Raw genomic sequence first — 24912 nt, 5'->3', positions numbered from 1 at the left:
AAATTTATTTAATATGAAAGAGCAATATTTGTGGTTGAAAATTGTTTTTAGTGCACTAAATTTGAAGTAGAGAGTATTTAACTGTAAACATTTTGCTGTTGCAATGAAACAGTGAGTATTTTTTAAAGAGGTAGGAATTAACCCAAAGAAGTTGTTTTTTATTATTGTGAACACTCATGCTAAGTGCTACATTAAAAATCAAATAGTGGTGACTCAGGCTAAGTTAATTAGATTTATTTGTATCTTTAAGAATATGAGAAGTTTTTATTAATCATTGGTAACTAGTATGCTTTTTTTAACTTATCAGAGTCAAGAAAACAGTTGGTCTTATATTCCACTTGATACACATTTTCACTTAATATAAAATCAGTTCTTTTTTTCCTTGTGGACAGCTCATAAATCAAATTTTATTTTTAGACAGTTTAGGAAAACCATTCTTGTATTTTAGGTGAATTTTACAGCTTTATTGAAAATTTGATTTGGTTATTTACCTAAACTATTTGAGCTGTTTGTTGTGTTGAAAATGTCCAACATCACAATCACAATTGTTTTTTGATGTGTTGCATTAAGATGCCATCAAAACACACATTATACCTTTAAATAAGTAAATAATTATAATAATTTAATGAGTAAATAATCAATTACTTGTCCATCATTTTTAATTAAAATATTTATTTTTGCATTTTAAAACTGTCTTAAGTGTGAAATCTGGGTTTAAGAAAGGATCTGTATACAGGTCAAAATGAGAAAGAAATTATTGTGCAGCTTTCCTTATTCTAGTTATACAACTAAAGAAGAGAGGTAATTTTCTAGCAACTCTTAGGTGATTGCTCAATTTATAGACTTAATCCAAAGTAATAAACATTCTTGATCCTGAAGTTTGTTATTGAGAAAGATAATATTGAGTAATCACACCTGTGTTATAACCAATATGGTTGCAGCATTAAACGTCTGAAGCTGTGGCGGAAAGCGAAGTAATATAACGTGGGATTGAGTTAGCTTTGGCTTGTGGTATTTATAAGATAATTTTAAAGTTCAAGTTCACATAATTATGTTATGTAACATTTTCTCTGAGACCAGAAAGATTTTCAATATTTGAATCTATGTTGACTTTTGTTTTCAAAGCATTGGATATTTAAAACATTTTTATTTAAAGAGTTAAACAGAATTTACCTGGATTCCCGTTTTTTTCACTGTTTGGTCTAAGAATAAGGTAAAGCCTAGTGTCAGTGGGTTTTAGCAAAAATGAGGAACATGGTGAAAAGAATTAACCATTACCACTTAGGATATTGTTAGGAAAACACAGTTTTGTTTTTTCAGTTAACATATCAAAAGACTATATATGAGAAAGATACAGTCTAGACTGTTTAATATTTTTTCTGATTTCACAGATTAATAATGAAATTTGATCATTTCTATTTTTGAGTTTACAGGGAGACCTCTTGAATTCCTCTTATCCTGGTTTATATGTTTAAAGAAAGACAAGGCTCATGGATTTGAAAACCCATTTCCTCTTAATGATGTCGCAAAAGATGGGAAGATTCTTGATGTGACTGATGTGAATGATTAGGACTGTGCTTTAGTAGCCATAAATTGAGGGGGGTGTGTGTGTGGGGGGGTCTGAGGTTAGTCTGATATATAGTAACTCTTCTCCAGAAAATAACATTGTTTCTTTTGGAATTACTTGCTTTTCTGCTTCTCTTTAAAGGAAGCTGTATAATTGGTTGAATTGACACAGCCTTGTTACATCTTATCATTAAGACCCTACCAAAAGGATATTTTTGAAGCACAGACAAAAGATTAATGTAGCTATTATTTGTCTTGCACAATGTATTTCTATTTCTCAAAAGCCTGCTTTTGGGCCGGCCAGGTGGCTCAGGCGGTTAGAGCTCCATGCTCCTAACTCCGAAGGCTGCCAGTTTGATTCCCACATGGGCCAGTGGGCTCTCAACCACAAGGTTGCCAGTTGGATTCCTCTACTCCTGCAAGGGATGGTGGGCTCCGCCCCCTGCAACTAAGATTGAACAGGGCACTTTGAGCTGAGGTACCACTTGAGCTGAGCTGCCGCTGAACTCCCGGATGGCTCAATTGGTTGGGGCGCATCCTCTCAACCACAAGGTTGCCAGTTTCGACTCCCGCAAGGGATGGTGGGCAGCGCCCCCTGCAACTAGCAATGGCAACTGGACCTGGAGCTGAGCTGCGCCCTCCACAACTAAGATTGAAAGGACAACAACTTGACTTGGAAAAAAGTCCTGGAAGTGCACACTGTTCCCCAATAAAGTCCTGTTCCCCTTCCCCAATTAAAAAAAAAAAAAAGACTGCTGTTTTAGGGTTTGTTTGGATACAAGGAACAGAAATCAGTTTCAATAGCTTCAGTAAAAGATTTCTTAAAAGGCTGTAGGGAAATCTCACAGAATTTATTTGAAGAAAGTACAGTTGGGCCTCACAGGAATTGGCAACGTGTCAGAGAGCCACTGTCCTCCATCTTGGTCCTTCTAATTAGCTGTGACTGGAGATTCAGGTAGGGTGGTTATTTAGGGTGTGTTGGGGTAGTTTCCTTGCGTGGAGAGCAAGAGAAGGACACCTCTAATTCATCTGCAAACAATTACTTTTTTTTTTTTTAACAGATTTACTTGGGAGGGCCTCCAAACTAATTAATATCAAACATGATTATATTTTAAATTTAAAATGCAAATATTATATGTAAATATGCATATGTAGGTTGATGAATGCTTTTAAAATAACCCAAGGGTTTTTTGTTTGTTTTAATTATTTAATTTTGAAATAATTTCAAACTTACAGAAAAATTACATGAATAGTACAAAACTTCCCTTACGCCCTTAACCCATATGCCCTGATTTTTAACATTTTGTTACATTTGCTTTATTATTCTTTCTGTACATATAAAAAAATTTTTTTCTGAACCATGTGAAAGTATATTGCCTACATCATGCTCTTTTATAGCTGTTAATACTTAAGTGTGCATTTCCTAACAGCGATCATCTTTTCTTAGGTGACCAGAGTGGTTAAATTCAGGAAATTTAGCATTTATGTAATACTTTAGTCTGTTGTTCATTTCCATCAATTATCCCAATTATGCCCTTTATTAGCATTTTTTTCTTGGTACTATCCAGGATCACAGATCGCATTCATTTCTCAGGAGCAGTTCCTCGGTCCTTGTCTTTCATGACATTGCAGGCTAGTTATTTATACAGTGCCCCTCAATGTGGGTTTGTCAAGGTTTCTTCATGATTAGGTACAGATTTTGCATTTTTGGCAGGAATACTAGATAAGTATTGTAATACGTGTTTTTCTGCCATCTGGAAGCACTTGATTTTTTTTTTTGCCACTTACCCAGGTATGTTCATTCTGATTCCTTGTCTAAGGTGTTGAGTAGTTTCTCCACTATATAGTTAGTGTTTCTCATTTTAGTATTAGGTAATTCATGGGGAGATACTTTGAGGTTGTGTGAATATTTGGTTCCTCGTCAGACTCTCCTCTCCTAGAGACTCAGTATCTGTTGGTGATTCTTTCCTGAATAATTTTTTTGCTCTGGTGGTTGCAAATATACCAAGGTTTTTTAGGAGTTGTTTGTTTCTGGGTAATTGGGATTGTGGGAGTATTATTTTCTTTTCTCTTCTGGTTTTTCTGCAATGCATGTGGGCTGCTTTTGTAATCACAACAAATAAGACATTTTAAGGAAGGAAACGTACTGATAATTTAGATAGTATCAGATAGTATTCCTGCACAGTTTTCCACACAAATGGGATTTAAAATAATTTCCTAAATGCTGGTCTAATTTGAAATCAAGAACACAGAAATTAAGTACTTAGATTATTAAATTATCTTTTTAATGTGGTAGTTCCAATTCCTCACTTAATTTTTAGAATTATTGGCAAATGAACCTTGAGTTACACTTATTTAGGTTTATGATGTGCTACTAATGCTAGCCGTTGATTTCTAAGACAAGGCTGAAAATATGTATTTTAATTATGGTAATATTCCCCTTTCCCTATTTAAAAAATCCTTCAGGTAATTTTTTTTGAAGTGAAATTGTTTTTTCTAAAATCATTGAGACAAGTTTTTGGTTTTTTTTTCTTTTTAACGTATATATGCAAGTCAGTATTTTTAAAAAGGGGGTTAGTGAGATGGTACACTTGATACACATAGCATCAAACTCCTGTAACTCTTAGAACAAAGTAGTACATGATTTTTCAAACCACGTAAAGAAATACATACTCATTGTAGAAAAGTTCAGAAGGACAAGAAAGGGACACAAAACACGGAAAATATTTGTTTAGACTTTAATCATGTTATAAACTTTTATCAAGTTGGCATGTTTCCTTTTCATGATAGCAGAATGTTAGTAGTGAATTTGGATGATAATTTGAATGTCATACAGATTCAGGCCCTGGGTAACATACTGAATGAAAATTATTAATTTAATTTCTTTGGAAATTTTCAGAGAGATGGAAGAAAAAAAATTTGAGACTTGTGAACATGTATAGAGTGAAGATTACATTCTCTAAAACTTAATACTTCTGAGAAAATGAGGATAAGCACATGTCAGAGTAGTGAGTATTAATGAGATGATGCAGCGGATTCTTAGCATTTTGTAGGTGCTTAATTGGTTTAAAACGTACTTGAATCAACTGTACTTAACTGTCTTATTAAGAGAATGCAAGTTCATTTTGTAGTAATACCAAATTTTATCTCATTAGGTGCAAAAACAAGTCCCATGATGAACTAGAGAATTTCCTTTTAGTCTGGAACCCTATCCTGGATATGTGAAGTAGCACCCTATCGATTCAAGTGAAGAAACTAGAGTCAGAATTGACTTGTGAGATCTTTTTGTTAAGTGTTTCTCATTGTGCATGGACAACATGTATCATTTACATGCAATGCTTATAAAATGAACATTCTTGGGCCCCATTCCAGAGCCACATAATCACGTCTAGTGGGGCTTTGAGCTGGCATTTTAGTACTATTCTCAGCTGATTTTTACACTGTTCTAGCTCTTCCCTTTTATTTTACAAGTAGACTAAGCCCCAAGGAAGTTAAATAAATTTCCCGAGGTCGTATAGATAGTGGTTGATCAAGGATTAAAATTGAGATCTCTATGCTTGGTGCTTTATACTTATTTAAGAAACCATGCTGACTCCAGGACACTCACTATTTTTGGATTCTGTGGATGAGGGAATACTGGTCTTTGTGCAAAGTCATGTGACAGACTATATGTAGTGTTTCTCCACATCCCAATTCAAGATGATCTGTTGGTTTCCAGAACCCATGTATTGAATTGGAATTATAGCAGTACAAATTAGAATCAAGTTGTGGTGAACTTTGAATGCTAGGATAAAAGTATGGATTCTCTGGGAGAGCTACTGAAAATTTTGTTTGGAGAGTGACATACTGGGACATGCTTATTGACACCCCCCCCCCCCCCCAATTCTTAAGATTATGAAAGTAATATAAGCTTGTTAAAATAACTCAGTGCTTCTTTAGGGGCAGTATTGCATAGAGCGTAAGAGTGGAAACTCTAGGACCACACTGCTTTAGTTTGACTTCACTCAAACCAGGTTGCACTGCTTTGTGACTTTGAGCAAGTTACTTAACCTTTGTTTGCCTTAGTTTCCTGATCTGCAAAACGGAGATAATAATAGAGCCTACCATATAGAGTCATTTTGAGAATTCAGTGAATTAACATGTGTAAAAGTCTCTACAGCTGTTTCTGCTGTAGTTGCTAGAAAAAAGTGAGTCTGTGATTCCCATCCCGTGTTTCTCATATGCTGAGGTGATCTCTATTTATAGTTTATGTATTTTTCCTGATGTGTTTTATGTAGATACTGTAGAAGTTTCTTTAATCTTTATTTAACCAACCTGCGGGATTAATATTCTTTCTTTAAAAAATGCCCGTTGTATGTTGAATGATGTATAAACTTCTCTGTGCTGCTTCTACTGGTGAGTTGAATGCTCATAAGAGTCCTATGATTGTTCCCAAATTGGCTAATCCCATTGTACTTGTATTTATATTATTTCATTAGCTATTACACAAACCAGTGATAAATGTGTATGAAGAGAGAATTGTTTAAGTGAAAACTGTAAGTTAAATACTTTGGAAAACTTGATAAAGGCAAATTAATTGCTGAAGAAAATTGTTGTCAAGTTAGGTATGAGTAAGATAGCTAAAAGATTATGTGGAGAAAATAATAAAGATCTAAAAGGTAGTCTACATTCATGTTGTTCCATAAGTGTCAAGTGAGTTCCTACCTTGAAATAACCTAAAACCCAAAACCATAGATAATGCATTATATGAGCGTATGATTTGTACAAGAACAAGAACCCAGAATTCCAGTTAGGGGAGCCATATATTCAAAGAGAACATATTGGCTTGACACCAGAATATTGATGAATGATGTTTTAAATTCAAAATATATAGTGTTTAAGATAGATATATATTAATTTTTTATGATTATAACTTTTTATGATCGTGAGAAACTGATATTTATTGTTTAAGTTTAATCTAGAGTGATAGTGGAGATTTGAAAACATATTCTGCTGGTTTAGCCTAAACTATCATTTATAGGCAGTTTAAAGTAAATGGTTCATTAAGGATTTTGGGGAAAGAATTTCTAGTTCAGTCCACAACTTCACATAGTAATTTTTTCTCCATGTTCAAATGACTTTTATAAGACTGGCTGATCAGCTCAGTACATGTGGATTATTTTTCATTTATAAATAACCTCTTCACAGAAAGGTCTTTTTACAGTGAAGTTTAAAAGTGAAAGAGAGTGTAGCCTGTCTCATAGGATATATACTAGTCGCTTATAGCACTCATTTTATCTACCAACTTCATTCTTGACATTATTTTTTCCCTTTATTGTAAACACTGTCAGTGATTATATGCCTTGTACAAGACAGGCTACTCTAAAAGCCTGTTTTGAACAAGACACATAAAACGTTAATAAACTTTGCATATCTGAGTATTTCTCCTAATAGACTTAGATCTGTTTACTTCCATAATTCCCTCCATAGTAACATCTTGTAAACCTATAATACAATAACATGACCAGAATATCGACATTGATACAATCCACCCATTTTGTTCAGATTTCCCAAGTTTAACTTTTACTCCTGTGTGTGTGTGTTTATTTAGTTCTCTGCATGTTTATCGCAGGTGTAGCCACAGTTAAGACACAGAACGGTTCCATCACCACAGGGATTCCTGGTGTTGCCCTGTTATAACTACACCAGTCCGGTCTCCATTTCTGTAATTTGTCATTCAAGAATGTTCTATAAATGGGTAGAATTATACAGTATGTGACCTTTTGGGGATTGGCTGTTTGTTTGTTTTTTTCACTCAGCATGATTTCCTTGAGATTTATCCAAGTTGTTGCATGTATTAGTAGTTCATACTTTTCTTTGCTAAGAGTGTTCCATTTAATGTTATTTGCCCATTTGGTAGTTACCACATAGAATATACAGCTTAACAATTTTCCTTTTAAATCTACAGAACATGTTGTCTTTTTTGTTGTTGTTGTTAACTTTTCTAACTCTATTTTCTCCTACTATCTCAATCCCAAACTCGCACAGGACTGCTGAGAGCACAATTTAAAAATTACTCATACAGATAACAGTTTGTTTTTTTAACTGAAGGAAGTTTTAGAACCCATTGAAATATGTGATGTTACGCTTCACAGTACTCATTACTTTTGTACATAGAAATAAGAGTTTAAGGAATTTGGGAGATGTGATTATTCTTAAGTTTGAAGATTCTTTTTCTGCATTTGTCTATTGAGCAGTACATTCTAAGGTGTATAGTTGTGGGCCTATGGTAAGTAGCAAGTGGGGATAGATAACTGTTTAGTGTGAAATCACTGTTGGTAGTTATACTCTCAGATATGGACAAAGACTAAACTCATTCTAAGAACAGTGTTGTGTGTGTAGGAAAAAGAAATTATATATTTGTATCTTGAGAGACTCATCTAACCAGATAACAACCACTGAAATGCTACTTGCATAAAAGGCCACATTTTACTAGATTTTACACTATAGTTTAGTGAGCCCAAACACTTTGGGGTATGACAAATACTTTCAAAAATAATAGCATCGTGTGTTAAACTGGAGAGTGTTGAAATTAATTTAATTTGGAGTGGTGGTGGAAGAGTGTACCAGTACTTTTAGCTGGTTGCAGAATTGGTATTTAGAATAGCTTCCCAAAAACCCTGGGAGAAAGAATGATACCCATTATATAATGCTAAACAAATGGTTTACTATAGCATATTCATACATGTATTGTTTGAATTAATGAACTTTATTTAAAATTTAATTTTTTTTTAATTGGGGAATATTGGGGAACAGTGTGTTTCTCCAGGGCCCATCAGCTCCAAGTCCTTCAATCTAGCTGTGGAGGGCGCAGCTCAGCTCCAAGTCCAGTTGCTGTTTTCAATCTTTAGTTGCAGGGGGCACAGCCCACCATCCCATGTGGGAATTGAACCGGCAACCTTGTTGAGAGCTCGCGCTCTAACCAACTGAGCCACCTGGCCGCCCCTGGGCTTTATTTTTTAGAGCAATTTTAGGCTCACTTCAGAACTGAGTGGAAAGTGCAGCGTTCCCAAATGCCTCCTCCCCGCACACAGGCACAGCCTTCCCCACCATGGACATTCCTCATCATCATGGTACATTTGTTGCATTCAGTGAACTAACATTGACACATCCTACCAACCAAAATGTGTGGTTTGTATTAGGGTTCACTTCTTGTGTTCATGTATTTTTTTTTAAAAGGTCGTTTTTCTTGATACTTTAATTCCAATATCAAATCTCTAGTGAGCTAAAGTCAAGGTGACCTGGATTGCAAGGTAACCCAGTTTGGAGTTCTAAAAAATACTGGCTGATTTGGGAAAGTGCTTCATTCTTGACTGTCCAGGGATGGTTTGGTGGTCATTAGGTAATATCATAAGGATTGCCATTGGCTTATGCTTTAAAGAGTTTAATCTTATTGGAGCCAATCCTTTTTGACAAAAATTCTGTAAAGAGGATTTCAGGGTCCAAATGCCATATGTATTTTAATCATTACTCTGTACACAGATTTTTAGTTTAAGAAAATAACTGCAACAATGTGTTTGGGGTTTGTAATAAAGAGGTTTGGCTGTTGAATTTTTAAGTGCAACTATTTCAGTCACATTCTCTGAATTTGCAATCTAGTACGAAAGAATCCTTTCTCCTTTACTGACAAGAATGGACTCTGGAATAGATCAGAAATTCTTAATAGTGTACTTGAATTTTACAATTATAATAACTGAGCATTGTTCTCTAATACTCATCTTTTAAGGACTTTTCTTAAGTATTTAATTCCCGGAAATTTTACCTGATAATCATAGCTAAAACTTAACTGAGTGCTGCATACAATTCTTGAAACAATTCAGATATACTATGGTTATTCCTATTCACAAATGAGGAACTAAAGCTTCAAGAGAATAAGTAACCGTTATTAATAAAGGGCAGAATGTGAAAGCTGAAGTGTTGCTACTTTGATAGTATTGAATTTAAGTAATGGTGGGAATTGCTCTAAATAAGATACAGAGAAACTCTGAAAATCGTATAGAACAAGAAAATGTGCTTTTTGAACATTGAATTTTACATATAGGTTTCCATTTTTCAAGTTGGTCTACGAACATTAACCCTGACTACAAGAAGACAGGTTTTTATAGATTTTATTTGTTAGGAAAGTATTCGAGTATAAGTTGAATTGATGAAATACTTTGTCTCTAGGAACCAAATGGTTATTAAAGGTAGACTCAAGTTAAAATTTAACTGGTTAAATAGGTGTTCTGCTTAACAAATAGTTCCGTATATAAGGAATTGAATATACTTATGCCTATCTTAGTAATCTCACATTTGAAGCATGGGTCCCTTAATTTTTTGGTTGCTTTCAATTCACTAGTGGGGCATGTTTTTATGCCTGAAAATAATAGGGAATTTAAGTATCTTTATCCTTTTATTATATGCTTTGCAACATCCCTGAAATATTTTAAATGCAAGTTTTCGACTTTGAGCCCATGTATCTCCACTTTTGTAGTGTGTTAATGCATTGTTGTGGAATGGATTTAAGTTTATAAGTAGATTAGATTTGGGGGAGGAACAAGGTGGGTTTTGTTATTGTTCTTTAGTGTGCCAGGTGATCTGGAGTGAGATACTTATGTATTTATTTAATTTCTCCTCTTTATGAGAGAGGCAGTTGTCAGTTTTTCCCCCTTAACTATAAATTCTAGATTATTTGTTTTACCAATCATCTGGCAAATTTTAATTTTAGGCAAATGAATGTGTAGATTCTAGAATCAGACTGCTAGGGATAAAATCCTGATTCTACTATTTATTAGCTATGGAACTTTGGACAAGTTTAACCTTTCTGCTTTTATTTGTAAAATGGGGATAATAAATATACCTACACCATAGGCTCTTTGTAAGGCTGAAGCATTGTAAGCACTCAGTATGTAAAACTATTATAACTTCTGGTTGGGTAGGGTTGAGTATCAATCAGGTAAGTGCTCATGGAGCACTGTCTGATACTAATATTAACCCAATCAGAGAAATACATAATTCATTCTGTTGTCAAATTTATTTATTTTAGCTTTTCAGAATTGGTATTTATTTTGTTGTTTTCATGATCAAAAATAATGTGTTAATGTACTTGGACTGTAAGATTTAAACTGTAAGGTTATCAATCTTACCTACTTCCATTTACCGTTGAAGCCAGAATAGTGAAATGACTTTCCCCAAGTTTCATAGGTAGGTAGTAACTTGGTAATAGGTCTTGATCAACCAGTATTTTTTATTATGCCTTTGTCAGCTACTATAAATAAAAATCTTAAATGAGCAATAAGAGCAGTTTAATTTATAATGAATTCTCTGGTATGTGGTCCCTCACAATTTCTTTTAAGTTTCTTTATTTCATTTCTATTAGTAATTCAGCCAATAATTCACTTGCTTTTTCTCTTAGTGATACATGTCCAAAATATAAACACTGATTTAATTTTAAGTATTTATTGAGCTCTGCGTAAGGTGCTAATAAAGGACAGGAAGATAATAAATGACTCTTGTCAAAAAGATTATTTTAGATTGGGCACTTTTATTTGTAATTTTAGGGAAAAAATTTCCTCATATTTTCATCCTTTCTGTCTTTGGGTGTCATATTCATCTTTGCAGTGGTATTTTTTGTTCTGTGAACTTTTTAACATGGTCTTAAAAGCAGCCTCAGTCTTCCAGTTTTTCTGATAGACTGTTTTCTAATTTAATGGTTTTTCCTTGCCTCTTATCTTGTTTTTTCCTACTTTAGGGTTTTGTTTTGGTATCATTGCCTTTGCTTTGATAATATTGAAGCTAAATCTGCTTGTAATATTACATTTTCTTTCGTTTGGTTTCTAGCTTTAATTGTTGCCTTTACTTGTGTTTACATTTATTTATATAAAAAAGCAAAGAGTAAATTTATCTTTCTAAGAATTAGAAGCTATCTCTGTGTGAGAGTCCCTTTGGTTCTGGTGTCATGTTAGACAGAAGTACCTATAATTTTATGCCATTTAAAAACAGCTCAATACTCCTATGTTCACTTGGTTTCTAGGTCTATTCTGGATAGCAGGTATTGTGAAGACATTTATTCTTTCTTGGACCTCAGATTTACCAGACATCTCATGGTATTTCCTTTTATATTATTTTTTTAATGGCTGCCATTTATTCTCAGTGTATTTTATACATATTTTACTTGCCAGTTGGATAACCAGTTTTTTTGATTCGCATATAAGATGTGAAAGCGTGCTAATTGTTTGGATTGTATTGAATTTTTTTCCCTCTAGTTATGCCTGTGTTATAAGCTCACATCTTTCCTACTTACTACATTGGTTTTCTTTTTTCTTATTTTTAAAGACACAATGATTTTACCTTAAGGAATTTATGATTTTATTAAATACCAACTGGGTTTGCGAGTGTTCTGGCTGTAGAGTTTTTGATATTAATGAATATAGTGAAATATTAGCCAACTTGTAGTCTCAGTAGATATGATCTCTTGTCTTCTGACCCCTTGTGAGCAAATGACTGAGTTCTTCTTCCCTATTGAATCAAACTCAGAGTCTCTGGTTCTGTTTCAGATGTGATGATTTGTCTTTATCCTGGGGATGAGCGTCTGTGTTTTTGGAGAGATGCATTTCTGAAGAAGGTGTCATGTAATTGTTTTTATGGCACTTAATTGGATAGGTTGACAACTCATTTGGTTAATGAGGTGGAGCTGCAGTTTTATCCTGGGTGCTCTAATTCACTCACCAGTCCTTCGTAGTGTGCCTCTGTATTCCAGGCACTGTGCAGGGTGTGAGCGAGGCAGCCTCACACAAATATAAGCCATTGTCTGAAATAGGTTTAATTATGGCAACTCGTCACTACTATCTAAAAACAGCTCAAATGTAGTGTTTACTGAGGATTGTATATTTATATAAAAATGGGGTACACAATTAAATACATCCTCAACGATTCTTTTAAGATGGAAATATTATTCAGTTACCTAAAAGAATACATAATGATTTAATTTCTGCTTTCCAGTTTTGGGCTCTGGTTAAAAAAACACAACTAAATATTTAACAACATATATCTAAAATATAAGATTTTCTATGAATTTAACATAAAGATAATAAGCTGAGCAGAAGAAAACTTCTACGAACTAGATGCTACCAACGAGGAAGAGAATTATTTTTTTAATTGTTGTCTGTTATTGGGTTCAAGTCTTCAGCATTTTAAAGAAATACAGAATCATTTAACAGTTGAACAGAACAAACTTACAGTTTTGTATATTGCTTGCATTTTGTCATTTAGAAATTTTATAATTGTATAACTTTGGGCAGGTTAATAAATACGGCTTTTATGAAGACTAATATGGTCACGGTGCAGAAAGGAAGTTAGGACTTCTCCTTTTTCTCATTCTGCTTTGTTTTTAGAGGATAATTTTAATTTGATGGAGCAAACTATAAAAATACAGCAAGTAGACAACCATAATTACTTTATTTTCAAAAACTATTAGAAGATTCTCTTTAAATGAGAGCTAGAGAGTTTTTCTAGCCACACATTTTTTTGTGATGAAATAAGAGCAACTCTTCTTATGTAACTATCACTTATCGATTGCTAAATATGTGTTATGCAGTGTACAAAATGCTTTGTATTATTTCATTTTCTTCATAGAAACCCTATGAGGATAAATTAAACAAGGAATCTGATGCTTAGAGAGGTTTAATAACTTGCCTAGCTCACACACATCTAGTGAACATTAGAGACAGGCTCCAATGCTTACGTTTTAAACTTTTAGGTGCAATTGCCTATTGCATATTTTTGTTATAATAACTTGTAATCTAGAAGCTCTCCCCAGTTATATTATGCATGGTTTAAAAGTAAAGGCTAGGTTTTTTTTTGAGAATTCAAACCACCATTACCACCTTATTTCTCTATTTTGGTATTTTCTGCCATAAGGTATGAGCTCACAATCTGCATCATCTTTGAAATAGGAATTAAGCTGAGTAGGTATTCTCAAGCTTACTTGTAAAAATTAAAGATAAAGATAAGAATTACTGTTTGAAGAAACTGCTTTTCTGTGTTTCTTCAGGTATAACATGACAGGCACAATTTTGACTGTTGCTCTTTTTATGGGATTATCTCTATCTGTTTTGTTCCCAAGTTGTGCTATATCATTGTTGAAAAGATTTTGAGATATTTCACAAACAGTACATGTAACAAGTGTTATACAGTGAATTTAGATTAAAAAAATTGATGTTGAAACAGAATGTATTTTCATTAGTATGGTAAATTTGTTTTAGAAAACACTTCAAGTATATTAGTTTTCTCTACTAATGGTCTGTATTAGAAATAGACAACTCCCTCAATATGCATGTATTTCTGTAGTATGGAAAATGGCAACCATTGTAAAACAATTGATTTTATTACAAATAAAATAACTTTCCTTTTATACATGTATAAACAATAGAGAGGAGTTGGTTCAAATCCTGATTTTATCTCTTAAACTGAATAACCTTGGTTAAGTTATTTAACCTTTCTTGCTGTTGTGTTCCTCAGTGGTAAAGTGGAGATCCCTATCTCAGAATTGTGGGGATAATTATAAATCATCCATGTAAAAGCTTAGTATGATGCTTAGTCCATAGTAAGTACTCAGTGTTTGTTAGTTTATTGTTAGATCACTCACTGATCCAAGACAGCTTGTTTTTGGATACTAGTGCTATAAGAAATTCCATTTTATCTTTAAAAATGAATAATATTTGTTGGTTCTTCGCTAAGCAATATAAATAGTAATCCTTCCTTTGACATCCTAAATTCATTTCCTAAGGAAGGTTATGATTCAGAAACTTTCTTTTGATCACAATCACATAGCTTAATTCCAGAAAAATAAATGAAATAGAGACTCCTTGAGCAAATTTAATTTACATAAATATTTTAAAAGAATGCTTTCTTCATGTATTTTACTTACTGTTAATTGCTGTAGTGTGACTTATTGCTAGGAATAGGGAGATGAGTCTTAACTTTTTGTTCCCTTTTCTTTTAAACAGGGTTTGTGGATGCACTTAGATGTTTGCAATGAGCACTGTGGCTGGCATGCCCCAGTGTTTTGGATACCAATGCATAGGACTCCATAGTAATCGAATTTATCAGAGGCGAACGTCATGAGCATAGTGATCCCATTGGGGGTTGATACAGCAGAAACGTCATACTTGGAAATGGCTGCAGGCTCAGAGTAAGTATTTAAAGTAAAGGTATTTTGGTTAGGGAAAGGCATAATATAGCATACAATTAGTTTAGCACAACCAAACAGTACTTGATTTGCATTTATACTTTTCTCATTTTAGACTCTTGGCTAAAATAAAATGCCAGAAGGTTAAAGGCAAAAATCCCTTCAACTAAAATTACTTTTATAAATACCTTTTGAGTCAAAATGCTATGGCTTTTTCTAATTCTGTCTTTCCCATTTGGTAATTGTTGACATCAAGAATCAATATAATTGGTTATTGTTTTTTTAGATTGTTATACGATCTTTCATGTTTAGATTGGAAAATAATTTGATTTTAAATTTGAATTTTTTAAAAAAGAAATTATAATATCCATTTAAACATGGAATTTGCTTTTTTTTAAAAAAAAGAAAACAAGTTTTGTTGAAAAACAAAATTCAAGCCATTTTTAAATAAGAAAGAATTTCCTACTGGATGGTTATTTTGACATTCTTTGCTTTTATGGGAGCCATTTCTGATTGATTCAGTGAAAGATTTTACTTGCCTCTAGACTGTTTGGTCTAGGCAATTGTGTGGATAGACTTTGTTATATTTTGTTTTTGAATGATCAGCTACTTGAACACTAAATTCTTGCTGTGAACTTTGCGTTATTTGTTTTTGGAAATTAGAAGGGGTTTAAGTGACAGTGTTCATGGAAACTGAAGGATGGAAAGATGAGCGTTTGTTCTCTGGTTCAGTCTATAGCTGCTTAATGGGGCTTTTACTGACTGGAAAACTGAACTTAATAGAATTTAAGTTTTTAAAAAAAGGAAATTTATTTTAGGGCTCCTAGAACTGGTATATGGAAAGGATGAAAATGCTGTTACTGTTCTCCTTTTGCTGGCACTTCAAGTGGCCTAGAAGTATTATCACCACTCCTGCTTCTGCCATTGGGAAAGATGGAGATGCTCTCTAATATTCCTATAATATATTATATAGTCCATTTAACTGTATGATTATTACAATATAGTTTTTATGAGCCATTCTGTTTTTTGTACTATGTATGAGTTATTTTTGTTGTAAAATAGTAAGATTCCCAAACAAGGCATTCTGGTGACAGTTGGTTGCTGTCCCAAATAAGGAAGGAAGGAACCTGGAAACAGGGCTCAAGAGGCAAGGAGTTCCAAGTCTAAAGTGCTCGTCTTTCTTAATGTACAGCATCTACCAGATGCAAATCCATATCTGATGATAGTTATAGGCATTTATTGGTAATAATCAAAGATTCTTTGCTTCTTAAAAGTGCTCACTTTGACAGATTTTTTTAATTGGCCCTGTAAACAATTAATACAAGATATAATTTATGAAACGTTATTTATATACTAGATAGGAATTTGTCTAGTAGAAACATGAGATACACCTGTGCTTTGTTTGAATGTTTAGTGTGTGTACTATAAGGCAATTCACAAACAGAATGAAAATCACATAATTGTTCAGTTAAAAGGAAATGAATAATTGAAAGAGGGCAGTCTCGGGGATAGCTTCCTGCCTATGTTCTTTATTAAATATATTTATAGAGTATTTGTAGAATATAAGTATGACTTATGTGGAGCCAAATCTTTTCTGGTATAAATATGGCCATTTTTATTTGGAAAATTAGCAATTTGTAGGTAATTACAGAATGACTATCTTTTTAAGAAGTATTTTTGTGTTAGGAAATGATTTTTTTTTTTCCATTCCATATATAGGTGTATATCCCTTGGGCATAGTTTCCCCAACTCATTGAACACAGAAGTATAGCTGGTGCCAAATTTTATTATGGGACAACATCAGATTTTTTTGGTTTAATTTTCAAACTTTTAAATTTTTTAAATATAAAACCTGGAAGCTTATAAAATACCCTTAAATCACATTTCTTCTCCCTTGCTACAGAAACATAAAGCTTTTGGAGTTCTTTTCATAAGAAATTTTGATATAATTAACACGTTGCTTCCTTTCAATTTCAAATACATAATCAAAAGATACTATAGTTGTGTAAGGTGAAGCATGCTGGGGGTAGGGTGTGTGGGACTTCCCTGTACATTTCTTTGTTAATCTCTTGTGAAACTACATAATTATTTCAAAATAAAATGTATTTTAAAAAGAGAGAATTACATTTTATTGTACTTATACACTGTTAATTGATTATACATTAGTTACTTTTTAAAAAAATACTGTATTGCTAAAATGTAGTATATCACTAATAAATTAAACTAATTTAAAATTTAGGAGATACTCAGTGATTGTTTATTGAAGAATTAATGTACTGGACCAAATTTATACTCATGTCTAAGGCTCTAAAAGAGAAATTACTGGGTCACTTAGAGTTCATCTCCTCTATCTGTACCATTTTATAGATAAGCAATTGAAGGTCTAGTTCAGGTTCTATGAAGAATGGGCTTGCTAAGCTCTAGTCCAGTATGTCCATACTTGGTAACATTTGCTCTTGGATTATTGTGTCTCTAAAATAAAATTCATTAATCCCACCAAATCCAGTTTATTCTTCGTAACATATTTGTTTTCCTCTCATCACTAAGTTTTGAAAAATTTTGGGTTTGTTTTGCCTTTCCTTCAGAGTTAGGGATCTTGTATTTTACTCCTTTCTATTCCCCATTACCTTGTCAAGAGTTGGCTCTCCCTGAAAGTTTGAACTAAGGATGGTTTTAAAATACTTTAGGAATAACCGATAGTGAATATTGATAGACTGACTTAGGGATATCTGTTTTAATAAGAAGAATAAAATTTTGTTGCATTAACCTAAGTTTTTTCTTAACCAATTGCAAACATTCCCATAGTCAAATTTGATAGATGTTTTATTTAAAAATAACTTTTTACTATACAAAGCATTAAGAAAAAACAAAACCCAGATCTTGGTGAATAGAAATTGAGCTGAAGCCAACAGCTGTAGGGGAGACTCTAAGATACCCTAAAAAAAACCTGCATATTCGCAGTTTTAGATCTTTGCAGGAAGCTTTTATCTGCATTTTGTTTGTCCTGAGATTTGGAAAATACTAATCACGACATACAGGTTAACATAATAACTGACTGGTTTTCTCGCTAATGCCTGGTGTAATTTTTGGTACAATTGAAAATGTGGAGAGGTAATGATATATTTAAAGGGAATGTTGAGCTAAGTGTAAGCATTTTTAAAAATTTTATTAGCAAAATGACCATAACTGGAATAATGAGACCACCTTTCTTATCAGGAAGCTCTAAAAGGTTTTTTATTAACTGCATGTCCATAAATGTAAGCTAATACTAGAAGTAGACATCTTGCTTCTAGCATAATTTCATAGGATAATACGAGCAATCCAAGAGAAAGCACATTTTGGATCATCATTTTAAGCATCAACTGTGTAGAAAGTGTTGTACTATAGGTTCGGGTTGCAAGTGTAAACTTTTATCCCTACTTAAAAAGGTTTTTAAAGGTGAAATTAATTTTGTTAAATATTTTATTTAAATGAATATACCTAGAGTATTATCATTTTACATATCAGTATAAAAATATTTAGATATTTTATGTTTTAGTCTTTAAAATCTGGCATGTATTTTATACTTCTAGCACCTGTCAATTTGAACTAGCCACATTTCAAGTGGTCAGTAGCACATATGTCTAGTGGCTACTGTATGGATAGAGAAGCTGAGGACTAGCTAGCAAAGTAGTCGGATCACAGAGGAGAAAAGAAGACAGAAACCTAGGCTAGTTATGACAGTTGTCAACGTGAGATCATAACCTACGTCTTTCGGAATAAGAAAGATAAAGATATAACTATGAAGTAGATATTGTTCTTAATTTATAGGTGAGGAAACTGAAGTTATGAAGCAGGTAAGTGGCAGAGGCAGAACTGACGTGTTGGTTTTAGGCCTTTCCTGTCATAGCACCTTTACTCATATTATTACAAAAAATGATTTATATAACATAGCTACTTTGTTTTAATATATGGTGCATGTAAGTAGTAGTTTCGGTTTTTCTTAGGAGTAGTAAATTCAATATAATAAATGACTGCAGATAACAATGGTATTTTCAGGTCTTTGCTCAAGGATAACAAATGTAAAAGAAAACCTAGACTCCATTATCACTAGATAGATAGGAAAGTTGAGCCAGAGTTCACCTGTTTATTAGACTTGTATGTTTTTTATCCTAATGGATAAAACTTACCTTTTCTGTTCCAACCATCTGAATTCCTAAATTGGTTAAATAGGAGGGGAAAAAAAGATGGGTAATCCTTCTAGAGCTGGAAAATGGGAAGAGGTATAAATAGGGAATTTAAATTTCTTCTTTTGTAGCCTTTTAAAAAGAAAAACCAAATTACATTTCTCTCTCAGAGACTAGGAACATGATTGCTAACATTGTACATACCTTTTCATATTATTACTACCAAAGAGTCCTTGGTATCATTAGAAATCATTATAGTGAGCTTTTATGTAATTAGGTGTATTTTAGGGTGAGGTGGGCAAATTAGTAAATGTGACATGTGTAAGTTAGAGGTGAATTATGTTGGAGGAGAGCTCCTCCTAGTACTATGCCTGGCAACGTAGTAAATGCTCACTTGTTGACTGAGTACTAAAGAGAGAATCTGAGTTTCCAGTTTTGTTCTGCCACTAACATAGTACTAGTGAGCTCTAGAAAGATTTAACTCTGTTGGCTTTCTAGGTATCACATTTAATTGGCCATTCTTTCTCATTTTTTGCTAGTTCTTCTGCCCCAAAATCTTTTTTTTTTTTTAAATCTAGGCTCATCTTTTTATTTAAATAACTCCATCTCTATCCAGTTGCTTAAGCCAAAACCCTAAGATGTCATTCTTGATGGCTCTTTTTCCCTCGCCCTTCACATCTAATTCATTTGTCAGTCCTGTATCTTCCTCCAAAATACACTTAAGGTCAGTACAGTTCCCTCCATTTCTCGTCCAAGTCCTTGTCATCTCTTGTCTGGACACTGCAGTGGCCCCATGTTCCATTTTCGCTTCCTACAGTTCATTCTCTTTGTAGAATTTAATGCAATTCTTTTGAGCATAAACCAAATCATATGTTTCTCCCACTTGAAAACCTTCCAGGGATTACTTGTTTCACTTAAAATCCTAACTTCTTTTGGCTCCAAACGCCCCACTTCTCTAATCTCTACTCAATATTCTCCCCTTAGCCTACTATTACTCCCACATTGATATTATTTTCCTTGTTCTTTTGAACCTTCTAAATTTGTTTCTGCCTCAGGGCCTCTGTAACTTGCTGTTCCCTCTACCTGGAACATTCTTTTGTTCTTAGCATAGTCTTAGCTGAGCTCAAATATAACTTTCCAGTGAGACGTTCCCTCTCCACATTGTTTAAAATAGTATCTGAATAACCTCTCTGAATCTTTTTACTCAAATACAAGCTTCGTGAATACAGACACATCTGTTTTGTTATATAACACTGTGTCTGCAGCACCAACCACACGGCCTGGCATATTGCTTGAATGTCTCTTGGCTGATTATATAGGAATGATTATTGAGTGCTCATATCTTAGCTCATTCTATTTCAGTTGCTTCGGAGAGACAGAACTAAAATTAAAACATTTTACAGCCTCTCCATTGCAGAAAGATGTAAAGCACTCTGGAGTTGAACAGAATGTCCCTTATTCGTAAAAAATTCTTACACAATTGGTATGATTTCAATGAGTTGAATGCTATAGTTCTTTAAAGTAGTAGTTCTAGTTAGTACCTATTTCGAGAAGCTGGAAAATACTAAAAATCAGTAGGAAACTAGCAGAATTAAAATAATGACTAGAGAGAGACTGAAATTTACTACATCTATTACCTGAGTGACTGTACTGACAATGATGGAATACGTTAGGACAGAATTATAGAAGAAGGAGGGATTGAAAATTCTCCAGCATAAGAATTTTAACAAGTGATGGTATTTTTGCTTGGAAATTGTATTTTGCCTTGGAAATTTAATATCACATTCTCTTTAATTGATGAGAGATTAAATGATGAAATTTCCCAGATTATGTAGTTAAAAGTAGGAGTTTAAAATATAACTTTATGTTCTCAACTGTAGAGTCTATGGAAAGGTCCTGGATTAAATGATGAAATTTCCCAGATTATATAGTTAAAAGTAGGAGTTTAAAATATAATTTTATGTTCTCAACTGTAGAGTCTATGCAAAGATCCCGGATTAAATGATGAAATTTCCCAGATTATATAGTTAAAAGTAGGAGTTTAAAATATAATTTTATGTTCTCAACTCGAGAGTCTATGCAAAGATCCCTCTTTGGAAGCTCTGTGGTTATGTGCTGTATATCAAAAATAGGTACTTAAAACTGATTCAAGTTTTGTGTGGCTAAACAGCCAAATAAAAGATTCTGCTATAAATAAAACAACCTAATAAACAGTTTTCAGAATTCAAAACAGTCTATTACGGGGAAAAGTAAATTCAAAGAAGTTTGGCATGTCCTATAATAGCTAGTAATTAAGTGAATGAAAAGATCATTTGAAACATATTTGGCAAATGACACCAAGTTTGGTAAGATTTAAAAAATACATTATAGACCTGAGCAGCTACTGCCAAGTGCAGATACAATGCCACTGGCACCCACCATCCTGCCCACCTGCCTGCCGTGTACTTCCAGTTCATTTTGGTTCTAAGTCTAGTATGGCAGCTCTCAAGGATCAGCTGATTATGAATCTTCTTAAGGAAGAACAAAGTCCCCAGAATAAGATTACAGTCGTTGGGGTTGGTGCTGTTGGCATGGCCTGTGCCATCAGTATCCTAATGAAGGACTTGGCAGATGAACTTGCTCTTGTTGATGTTATGGAAGACAAATTGAAGGGAGAGGTGATGGATCTCCAACATGGCAGCCTTTTCCTTAGAACAGCACAAATTGTCTCTGGTAGAGACTATAATGTGACTGTAAATTCCAAGCTAGTAATTATCACAGCTTGATTCATTTGGTTAAGTAAAGCTGTAAAAATTATAACATGCACTACAGGCGATTGTGATGCTGGTGGTCAGCAAGAGGGAGAAAGCTGTCTTCATTTGGTCCAGTGTAACGTGAGCATCTTTACATTCATCATTCCTAACGTAAAATACAGCCCCAACTGCAAATTGCTTATTGTTTCCAATCCGGTGTATAGCTTGACTTATGTGGCTTGGAAGATAAGCGGCTTTCCCAAAAATCATGTTATTGGAAGTGGTTGCAATATGGATTCAGCCTGGTTCTGTTAACTAATAGGGGGAAGACTGGGAGTTCACCCAGGAAGCTGTCAGGGGTGGGTCCTTGGGGAGCATGGAGACTGGTGTGCCTGTATGGAGTGCAGTGAATGTTGCTGGTATCTCCCGGAAGAAAATGCGCCCTGCTTTAGGCACTGATGCAGATAAGGAACAGTGGAAGGAAGTTCACATACAGATGATTGACAGTGCTTATGAGGTGATCAAATGGAAAGGCTACACATCCTGGCCTATTGGACTATCTGTGGCAGATTAGGCAGAAAGTACAATGAAGAATCTTAGGTAGGTACATCCAGTTTCCACCGTGATTAAGGGTCCCTGTGGAATAAAAAGGCAATGTCTTCTTTAGAGTTCCTTGCATCTTGGGACAGAATGGAATCTCAGATGTTGTGAAGGTGACTCTGACACCTGAGGATGAGGCCCCATTGAAGAAGAGTGCAGATATACTTTGGTGGATCCAAAAAGAGCTGCAGTTTAAAAATCTTCTGATGTCATGCTACTTCACTGTCTAGGGTACAACAGGATTTTAGTTGGAGGTTCTGCATATTGACCTTGTCATTTGACCTGTGACTGATCAGTAATATTACGACAGCATAGGAAAACCACCAGTTTCCTAAAGTTAGAAATAGGAATGGTTCATAAAACTCTGCAGCTACCATATTTTGCTGTGTATGATACGCACTTTTTTGCCCAAATTTGTGAGGGAAAAATAAGGATGCGCATTATACATGGGTATACTAACTCCATATCTATATAAATGTTCTTAATTCTTTTATTTATGCTTATGAGTTAAAAGTGTAACTCTACAAATCAATAACGATACCCGTATGCAAAATAATACCCTGGAATACGGCTTTGTTGAACTTACGACGATCTTGCAACGAAGTTCTTGGCCTTCTATGATGCGTAAATATTGTACATTTGTTACCGGTACATAAAATTTCTTGTACCATAATGTTAAAAAACAAATACTGAAATTCCTTTATAATACAAAAAACAAGTACCTAAATAAATAAAAAGTTAAAACGAAAGATTTTTTTTTCCCCTGGAAGTTTGGGCCCAAAACGTGGGTGTGCATTATACATGGGAGCGCATTATACATGGCAAAATGCGGTATATCCCAATGCTGGGTGGCACTTACCTTGTGTCATCTTAAACTGGTTAGTGTGAAATAGTTCCATCTCCTCAAAGGCACCACCACTGCCAATGTTGCACACGCAACAGTTGCCCTTCAAACTATTGTGTGTTTACTGTGCATTGTGTAGCTTCTAGTTCCTTTACCCTACATGCCTAGTCCAACTTTTTTTCTCCAACCAGTCACATCTGAGGATCCAATGTATAAATCCAAAATTGCATGTCTTGTGCATAACTGTTCTAAAGGATCATATTTTGTGTACTATATGTATCAGAGTAGTGTACATTGGTACATAATGTAAAAATAAAAGTCTGCATATAAATAATGCAGCCAACTACCCAAGTATCATGCCAACTAAAACACCAAATAAACCTTGAATAAAAAAAATAAAAATAAAAAAGAGCATATTATAAGAAGGAAGGCTTCTAGAGAATTATTGGTAGCTTCTGGTTGGTAGTATGATTAATAGATTGAGAAATTACCAAGAGTTTCACCAAGAGTTAAGTCTTCTTCAAGTAATACAATATTTGGAAGTCTTTTATTTCCACACTGTCATTGAAAGCATCTAAATAGCAGATGATATAAGAGTGATTAATGCACCCTGCGTTCTTATATACCTAATACAAAATTAATGTAGGTAAATCAACAAGGTGGGTTGGTCCCGTACTTGATAATTGAAGGAACTTAAGGATAAAATTACAGAATTATTAGTTGTAATAGCAAGTTGCACATTTTAATATTCTTTTCTTAGATAAAAAGTTTACCAGTTTGGACCCTCGCCATCATACATTCATGAGGATCACTTTGAAACTAGACAGAGTAGTAAGTTTTTCTGTGAAGGAAAGAACTGAGCAAAGGTAACTTGTTTGTCAGCAGGGATGAGCGAAGCAGTCTTAGAGAAGCAGTCTTTTTACATGCTCTGATCAGCTTCACGACTTCTGAATCTACTAAATCTGGGAGAATTACATACAGATTCCTCAACTTCACATTGGAAGCCCTCAGCTTTATCTTGCCATGCTGCTACGCTGATCACATCATAACCTTGCTTGGGGGAGAAACAAACCATTAGTGTGTCTGTATAGTTTTTCAGGATAAAGACCATATTCTTTAGCTGGATCCCCAAGCTACTTTTTGAACTGGTCCTTGCCTAACATACCTGCCCTCATCTCTGGCCCCTTCTCCATACCTTTAACTCTTCTCTGCTCTGAATTTTAGCAGTTCTTTTTATTCTGTGGTTCCTAAACACCAGTGAATATAAAATTTAAGGTGCTTATCAAAATATAGATTTCTGAGCCTGACTTTTTAAATTTTTGATTCATTTGGTTACGTAGAGCTGTAAAAATTATGACATACACTACACGTGATTGTGATGCTGGTGGTCTACCACGTTCAGTGAAACATGCTTAAATGTGTCTGTGTTGTCTCTCTGTATGTATGCCTTCTGTCTGGAATAACTTCTCTACTTCTCCACCTCTCTGTTTCTTGGGCTGGTTAACTTATTCTTTAAAATTTGCTTGAATATGATGACTGTTATGAAGGGCCCCTGTGCCTACCTCTGATGGCAGTACTGCAATTATTGATACACTTGTTAGATTTCATTTCCGGCAGCTCAGTGTCTTCTGCTTAATGTGTGCTCAGATGTTTATGGAATGAATGACAACTATATAATTGTAAGTTCCTTGAAGGCAGAGACACTGTCTTATCTTTCTATCTCTCATAGTCCTTGGCAAACATTAGGCTCTCAATATTTGTTTAATTTGTGCTAGTCAAACTGAAGTCTATGGATGT

General features: G+C 34.1%; 1 protein-coding gene and 1 pseudogene across 1 annotated transcript in view; both read left to right on the top strand.

Moving 5' to 3' along the window:
- KMT2E (lysine methyltransferase 2E (inactive)) overlaps window positions 1-24912 on the top strand; it is a 75789-nt gene that overhangs the window by 4600 nt on the left and 46277 nt on the right. Inside the window, 1 exon segment of the mRNA XM_074340600.1 lies at window positions 14592-14776. Coding sequence (XP_074196701.1) covers window positions 14706-14776 — 71 coding nt within the window. The 5' untranslated portion in view covers window positions 14592-14705.
- On the top strand, window positions 20144-24364 carry LOC141573187 (L-lactate dehydrogenase A chain pseudogene; annotated as a pseudogene).

This window comes from Rhinolophus sinicus, linkage group LG09 (assembly GCF_036562045.2).
Source record: "Rhinolophus sinicus isolate RSC01 linkage group LG09, ASM3656204v1, whole genome shotgun sequence".
NCBI classification, from domain to species: Eukaryota; Metazoa; Chordata; class Mammalia; order Chiroptera; family Rhinolophidae; genus Rhinolophus; species Rhinolophus sinicus.
The sequence above is the reverse complement of the archived record's forward strand: the minus strand, read 5'-3'. Positions and strand labels throughout refer to the sequence as shown.